The sequence below is a fragment of the Nannospalax galili genome, unplaced genomic scaffold, assembly GCF_000622305.1.
Source record: "Nannospalax galili isolate Female #2095 unplaced genomic scaffold, S.galili_v1.0 scaffold227, whole genome shotgun sequence".
Classification (NCBI taxonomy): domain Eukaryota; kingdom Metazoa; phylum Chordata; class Mammalia; order Rodentia; family Spalacidae; genus Nannospalax; species Nannospalax galili.
Genome location: NW_008360303.1, coordinates 7,446,111 through 7,454,843, shown reverse-complemented (window position 1 = coordinate 7,454,843; position 8,733 = coordinate 7,446,111). Strand labels below are relative to the sequence as shown.

Genomic DNA, 8,733 nt, shown 5'->3' with positions numbered 1-8,733 from the left:
TTGAGGGACACTTAGGTTGCTTCCATCTCTTAGCTATTGTGAAAAGAGCAGCAACAAACATGGATGTACAAGTGTCTCTGCAACAGGATGAGTTCTTTGGGTATATGCCAAGGAGTGGTATAATTGGGTCAAATGGTAGGTTCATTTGTAGTTTTTTAAGAGTTCTCCACATTGCTTTCCATAGGGGCTGAACCAGTTTGCAGCCCCACCAGCAGTGGGTGAGTGTTCCCCTTTCCCCACATCCCCTCCAACACTTGGCATCATTTGTTCTCTTGATCTTAGCCAGTCTGACTGGGGTGAGGTGAAATCTTAAAGTGGTTTTAATTTGCATTTCCCTGATTATTAGTGATGTTGAACATCTTTTAAGATGTTTCATAGCCATCTTTACTTCTTCTTTTGCAAACATTCTGTTCAGCTCCTTAGCCCATCTTTCAATTGGGTTGCTTCTTGTTTTGGGTCTCTGTTTTTTAAGTTCATTATATATTCTGGTAATTAAACTGGATGATGCCAAGCTTAAAATTTTTTAAAAGCCCTCTTGTTTAAGAGGAAATTAACCAGGGTCCCATGTTCTTTTTCAAGGACATGCCTTCATTCCACTTAAGGACCTTACACTAGGCTCAACCTTTTGAAGGTTTTACCTCCCAACGTCACTACTTTGAAGACTAAGTTCCCAACATGTTCCTTGGGGATGTAAACCACATCTAAGCCATAAAAGATTCTTTGTTAATAGATTCTCTACCTTTAATGGTCAGAGACAAAAATAATTTAGCTATGAAGTATTAGTTTCCTTAAATGCAAAGCGAGAATTGTAACAGCTACTTTGGGGAGGCTGTGAGATTAAATGAGATGACTTTTAAAATGCCTAATACAGGTTGAAAGCAAAGCCTTAGTAGTAATTGCTATTGTGTTACAGATGATAAAGGAGAACGGCTTTGTAAGTTAGATTCTTTAAAATTTATTAACTTTGGGTTGGGGAGATGGTCCAGTACCTAGGTAAGAGTGATTGCTATGCAAGCATGAGGAATTAACTTTGAATCCCTACCACCCATGTAAAAAAAAAAAATCAGGCATGATTGCATGTGCCTGTAACCTCAGTGCTAGGGAGTAGAGACAGGCAGATCCTGGGGCGGCCACTAGCTGACCAGACTAGCTGGAAGACAGCAAGCTCCAGGTTAAGTGAGAGACTGCCTTAAATAAAGAAAGATGGTGGGGAGAATGATAAAGTAGGATATGAATGTCCTCCTGCTGCCTCTGTGTGTGTGCATAGTGGAGCATACATTTTTATACACACAAATTTAGATTAAATAACATTTAAAAATGAAAAATTTCTTAACTTTTATTCAATGGAAAATTAAAAATTATATCAAAAGCAAGATGTAAATACATATTCTAAACCTTAATGACAGAATTAAAACTCCAGCAACATATTAATCAATCTTAAGATAGAAAGATAAAAGAAAAATGCAAGTTTATTTATATATTATTCTTTGTTCATGATGTGTGTGTGTGTGTGTGTGTGTGTGGTGGGGTGCATGCCCCAGTGTGTATAAGAAGTTCAGAGAACAACTTTGTGGAGTCCATTTTCTCCCTACACCTTTACGTGGATTCCAGGGATTGAACTCGGGTTTCCACACTTGACAGCAAAGACCTTTACCTATGGAGCCATCTCACTGGCCTGAAAAAATGAGTTTAATAGTAGAAATAAGTATAAATTGTGAAGATGAATATGTATATGCATACGCACCTGTATCTTTTTTATTTTTTATAAATTGGGTTCTTTATATTTTTATTTATTTTTATGTGTATGTCTGTATTGCCTGTATGTACGTAAGTGCCATGCAATGCCTGCGGAGGACAGAAGAGGCTATTGGCTCCCCTGGAACTGGAGTTACAGACAGTTGTTAGCCGCCATGTGGGTGCTGGGATTCGAAGCTGGGTCTTCTGCAAGAACAACCAGTGATCTTAACCACTGAGCCATCTCTCCAGCCCCTATAAATTGGTTTTTAAATATTTATTTACTTTTTATTTTATTTTTATGTGTATGAGTGTTTTGCCAGCATGTATGTAAGTACACCTATATTGTGCAGTGTCCTGGAGAGGCCAGAAGAGTGTGTTGAATCCCCTGGAACTGGAGTTATGGATGGTGTTAGCTGTCATATGGGTGCTGGAAATCAAACCCAAGTCCTCTGGAAGAACAGCAAGTGTTCTTAACCACTGAGCCATCTCTCTAGCGCCAACACACTTGTACCTGTTTACTTTGTTCCACTGTGGCAAAATGCCTAATGTAGTCAACTTAAGGTACAGGAGATTTTGGTTCATGGTTTCAGAGGCATTAGTCCTTCATTGCTCGGCTTCATTGTTCTTGGGCTATGGCAAGCACTCTCATTGTAGCTAAGAAGCAGGGATTGAGGGGTGAGGAGACGAGAGAGAGAGAGAGAGAGAGAGAGAGAGAGAGAGAGAGAGACTGAGACTAGAGAAAGCTGTACTCTTAACAGGTACACCCAAGTGACCTGTTTTCTCCACTGAGACCCCACCTCTTAGTTTCCTCCCCCCAATAATGCCATCAGATTAGGAGCCTATTAGTGAATTAATCCATTGATTAGATCACAGTTCTTATGGTCCAGTCAGTTTTCATAAGTTCCACCTCCGAACATTGCATTGGGAAGTGACCAAGCCTTCTTAGTATTAGTTTATGGAAGACATTTCATATCTAAACCATAATATTACATCAAATTGTTACATTTTAGATTTTGTCCTCATTTTACTTGACTCATTTTTCTTACATAGATCTTCCAGGTATTGTACTATGGCAAAATACACAATTTATCTTTTGAAATTGACCTGAATTAGAATAGCTTTGCATGCATACAGAAATCTGAAAAGTATATACCAACTTTACATCCTAATCTTTAATACAGTCGAATTCTTGCTATTTACGTGAAAGAACTTAGTATTTCAGTAATAATACAGTAAGAACCTCAGTCAGTCCTTTGACTTGTAAAATTAAGGGGCATTCTCTAAAATGCCTCTTAAGATATATCTAGGCCTTGTTCCTTAATGGCACTTTCTTCATTCAGTCCTCCCCAATTTACTGTCAACATATGACCTACTCAGTGCATTAATTAATTGCAGAATCTCTCTCCATCTCTACATCAGTATCCATTCATATACCTGACTTCTCAGAACATGATCCTCTGCCTGTGCCAGTTGTTCTGTCTCTGGATAGCACCTCTCATCCTGCTGTGCAAGTGTTGCTTATCCTTTAAGATTCAGCTCAGGAATCATCTCTATGACAGAAGTTCCTGTCATATTCTGTTACGAACTAGGATTCTATCTATAACCAGCAGAAACCCAGTACTCATCAAACTGCCTTAAGTTGAAAATGTTTTTCTCTGTTTTAAAGATTCAAATAATGTTGAACTAGATACTCTGCTGTGGGCATATTTCTGAAGGATTCTTCTTTGAAATACTGAGTTTTTTTTTAGTGCATTTTTTTTCAAAAAGATCCCTCCTTCCATTTTAAAATCAGGCCAACTGAGAAATTTTATTTTATTTAGATACTCAGTTGCTATTCTTTTAAATTCAGAGTTAGAAGTGCTTTTTTTTAAAAGATTTATTTTTTAAATTACATGAACATGTGTGTCTGTGTATATGTATGTTCACATGTGTGCAGGTTCCCACAGTGGTCAGAGGTTACAGGCAGTTATGAATCACCATATATTGGTGCTGGGAACTGAACTCAGGTCCCATGCAAGAACAGTATGTGCTGCTAACCATTGAGCCAGCTCTCCATCCTCACATTTTCTTTTTGGTGTATATGTGTGTGTGTGTGTGTGTGTGTGTTTAGTACTTGTGCCTTTCCTTTTGGGGGGGGGTTAGAAATTTCATACAATATATTTTGATCATATTTAGGTTCCCTATGCTAACTGCATCCCCCTTAGTGCCCTCACCTAGTGTTGTGTGTGTGTGTGTGTGTGTGTGTGTGTGTATGTATGTATCTGTGTATGCCCTATGTTATGGTTTCATCCACTGGGGCCTGTCAACTTATTAAGGATCTCTCCCTTCAAAGACTCTCCCCTTTCAGCTGCCATTGGATTGCCAATAGTTTTTAAAGTAGGTTGGAGTGTCTTACCTACTTCCTCATGTCTATGCTGAGATTTTATCTGGCTGGAGCTTACATGAGACTTTTGCATGCTGTCATCATTGCTATGAGTTCATACAAGTAGCTGACCAGTTGAACTCTGTTTCCTTGTCATCATCTACCACATCTGGCTCTTAAAATCTTTCTGCCCCATCTTCCTCAATGATCCCTGAGCCTTAGGGAGGCAGAAGTTTGATATAGGTGTCCAATTCAGGAATAAACACCCTGCAACTTCTTATTCTTAGCAAGTTGGCTAGTTTGGTTTCTGTGTTAATCATCATCTACTACATAAGGAAGATTCTCTAGTGAGAGTTGAGATGCATTAATCTGTGGGTATAACAGGTCATTAGGAGTCAGCTTCTAATACTATAGCTAGCAGAAAACTAATATTAGGCTCTCCCCTATGTCCTGTGACCTGAGCCTCAGATTCCTAGGCCTGATATCAGTCTCAAGTATGGGCTCCATCCTAGGAGAAATTGGTTGGCCATTCCCTTAATAATTTGTGCCACTATTGCATTGGTAGGCTTTGATGTCAGGACCATCTTGATTTCTCCTTATTTACTTACGTATATAGTGTCTTCAGTGACAAGGTCTTACTGTGAAGTTCTGGTAGGTAACAAAGAATAGGGGCAATGGCCAGTCTATGGAATTCCTGGTCAGCAGCTTCAAAAGAGGGAATCCATTTCTGGCATTGGGCTTTAACTTTGCTAGTCTATGGTGTCTGGTAGAACAATGTTCTCCTATTATAAGAGGGATTTTAATCTCTGATCTCTTTTTATAATGTATATATATACTTTAAGACACGTCTATAGTGGTAGGTTTCCATATGGCTTTTTCTAAAGGTCTTTAGTGTTAGTTATCTATCCCCATACTCCCTCCTCTGTCCTTCCCTCCAATTCCCCACCCTACTTAACCCTTTCTACTCTGTTATTCCCCTTTCTTCCTTTATATCACTGCATTCTACCTTCTCTTCTGGAAATCAACCCCCGACCCCCCATGGCCATTTATTAGTTTCCTTAAGTTGAAACATGCATAGCCAAGATATTAAAGCTAGCATTCAGCTCTGAGAGAGAACTGCAACATTTGTCTCTCTGGGTCTGGGTTACCTCACTAGGATAATTGCTTCTAGTTCCATCCATTTACGTGCGAGTTTCATAATTTTGTTTTTTTAAGAGCTGAGTAGTAATCCATTGTGTATATGTAGCACCCCTTCATTATCCTGCTACTTTTCTGAATGTATTTATCAGCTTCAGGAGTTTTCTGGTGGAGTCTTTAGGATCTTTTTATATAGAGAATCATATCATCTGCAAATAAGGATACTTTGACTTTTTCCTTTCCTTTATCTCCTTCATTTGTCTTACTGCTCTAAGACTTCAAGTACAGTATTGACTAGGAATGGAGAGTGTGGACATCCTTGTCTTGGTCCTGATTTAAATGTAAATACTTTGAGTTTTTCTCCATTTAGTATGATGTTGTATCTGTGGGCTTATAGGTTGCCTCTATTATGTCAAGATATGTCCTCTGTATCCTATCCCTAGATTTTCCATGACTTTTATCATGAAAGGATGTTGGATTTTATCAAAGCCCTTTTCTGTATCTAATAAGATGATAATGTGGTTTCTGTCCTTGAATATGTAATCAATTACAGTTGTTGATTTATGTATGTTGAACCATCACTGTGTCTCTAGGATCAAGCCAGTTTGATCATAGTGTATAATCGTTTTGATGTGTTCTTGTGTTCAGTTTGTGAGTACGTTGTTGAGAATTTCTGCATCACCCAGTATCACTCTATTGGAGTCAATGTGTAATTTTAGATCTATATAGAGTTTCTTTTATGAAATTGGGTGCCTGTGTGTGTGGTGCAGATATGTTTGATTGTATATCTTCTTGGTGTATTTTCCCTTTAATGAGTGAAGTGCCCTTCCCCATCTCTTCTGACTAACTTTCATTTGAAGTATTCCCCCAGTTTGTCTTTGATTCTCTTTTCATTTCCTCTACTTCCTTGTTGCTTCTTTCATCTAAGCTCTTTGTTTCAGTTTCTGGGTTTTTCATTTTCAGGTTTTATTTCAGTTTGGTTTTTCTTCGCAGTTTATCTCTTTATTGAATTCTAATTCCATGTTTTGAATTGTTTTAATTATTTTATTCAACTGTTTATGTTTTCACAGCCTTCATTCTTTTATTCATACCCTCTTTACGTTCCTTGAACATAGTTTGAAATAATTGTTATTTTGAAATCATTGTCTCATGAATCAGTTAGGTTGCCTTTCTCAGTAAACTTTATGATGGTCTAATTTCACGGCAGGTCTGGGGAAAAAAACTGCTTTTTCTTTTTCAATGAATAATCAAGTATATTGAAATCAATTCATAGCATTTGATTTTTGTAACATTCTTTTTTCAAGAAAACTTATAATCAACTTTGAAGTGGTTTTAAAGTTTAGCATGTCAAATATACATGCATATTATTGCTATCTTTGAAATATTAACTTAAGTTTCAGATATGTTTGTTTCAAAATACAGTACTGCCATTCTAATTTCAGTGAGTAGAAACTTTGCATGCTATGGCACAAAGTGTGTTTATGTAATTCTAACACTAGGAGGCAATCTGGTCAAAGTAAAATTATTTTCCCAGTTCCCATTTGCAGTGAGATCAAACATTGAAAGTAGAACAGTCATATAGTTTATGTTACAGTGTTTCCCATGACACTTAAGGAAGAGGTCATTGTCTTCTCTTTGTAATTATATAAAATGACCCTAGCTTCTAAGTTACTTTTAAGATGACCCCAATTTTCTACTTGATCTTTACATTGATAGCCTTTTAATCATAAAGTAGTTGTTCTTCACAAAAATCTCTACTTTTGAAATTGTTAGAATCAAATCTTGAGCTAAACATCAGTTATATTTTTGTGAGCTACTATTTTAGAAATTTAGGGAAGTATAGTCTAGTTTGTAAATAGCAAAAAAAAAAAAAAAAAAGTGAAATGTGGTAGCTGGGGAGATTTTTCATTAGGTAAAAGTACTTGCTACCCAAGCATGAGGACCACAGTTTGATCCCTAGAATCATGTATAATCTAGATGTTGGGGGCATAGACTTATAATACCTGTGATGGGTGGGGGGAGACAGGTGGATCCCTGACACTCACTGTCCATCCTAGCCTAATTGGTGAGCCCTAGGTCCCAGTGAGAGAGACCCTGTCTCAAAAAATAGGTGACGTGGGGAATGATACCTAGGGTTAACCATTGACCTTCACAGCACACATGTGCACACATATCCACACATACACACATACACACATGTTCACACATGCATAGGCTTACACACACAAAAAGGAAAAGTGAAATATAGTTACTCATTGTTCATATCATTCTGATTTTTTTTCCTAAAAGTTATTTCAGGCACTTGATAAAAAGACATTACCAATAAGCCAGAGAAAAATAAATTAAAAAGTGAGGTAATAAGCAGATAAAAAAGAAAATGATCAAGCCCTGTGGTTTGCCATGCCTGTATTCCCAGCACTCGGTAGGCTGAGGTGGGAGAATTGCAAACTGAAGGCCAGCCTGAGCTATACTGAGTTTTAGACCAGTGTTGACTATAGAGCAAGACTGTCTCAAAAACAAAACCAAAAGAAAGAAGATGGGGTTGGTGATAAAGTTGTTACACAAAATACATGTCTTGATACCATAAATATGTTTGAGTTAGGAAAAAGTACATTTGGTAAAATGCAGTTAAAAGTGACCCTGAAAACATGTGCTGTTGTGTCCTGTGCATTTCAGTAAGTAAGGCCCTTAATTTGACTTCAGGCATGCACAAATGAGGGAAAATTAGCTATAAAATCACAGCTCTTTGTAACATTAAAACAAACTGGAAATATGCCAATTTGTAGATGAGTGACAAAATTTGTTTTGAGTGTTTAGTATAGGACACAGTGAGTCTATAAGGATGTATGATTGGCACCATCTTCATACTGAAGGCAGTGGAGGGCTTAGAAGATTCATGAGAGTATCACTTAGGTCCCTTTGAAGAAGTCAGGTTAATTGAGGTAAAGTAGAACTCACTAAAAGCAGTTTTGTGAATCAAAAGATGAAAGCATTGACATTTCAAGCTTTATTTCTATCATGTTTTTACATCTTTCTGAAATATATATTGATACCAATGATAGATCTGTCTAAATATAGATAATGTTCCTTCTCCTTTTAGATTGTGAAAAAGAGTTCCATATCCTCCCACACCGAGTTTTTGTTCCTATTTCTGGATCCCCTGTAATGTTGTGTGATTATAAATTTGGTGATGAAGCAGCTGAAGAAATCAGAGACCATTTTTTGGAGATGTTAGATCATATGATTCAAACAGAAGATTTGGAAATTGCAGAGGAAATAAATACAGGTAATTAAAAACCTGATCAGCCCATAACCTAAACTTATTTTGCCTTTAGATTTCCTTAAAGCTAATTCTGTTTGATACTTCAGAATATTATCTAAGCCATGTACAAATATATCTGACAAGTTTCTTTTTCTTTCTTTCTTTCTTTCTTTCTTTCTTTCTTTCTTTCTTTCTTTCTTTCTTTCTTTCTTTTTTTTTTTTTTTGCCTTTTTTA

General features: G+C 37.0%; 1 protein-coding gene across 3 annotated transcripts in view; it reads left to right on the top strand.

Moving 5' to 3' along the window:
* Odr4 (odr-4 GPCR localization factor homolog) overlaps nt 1-8,733 on the top strand; it is a 46,387-nt gene that overhangs the window by 27,700 nt on the left and 9,954 nt on the right. For all 3 annotated transcript variants that reach the window (XM_008824272.3, XM_008824269.3, XM_008824270.3), the window contains one exon: nt 8,337-8,522. In XM_008824272.3, coding sequence (XP_008822494.1) covers nt 8,337-8,522 — 186 coding nt within the window. The remainder of the gene's footprint in view (nt 1-8,336; nt 8,523-8,733) is intronic.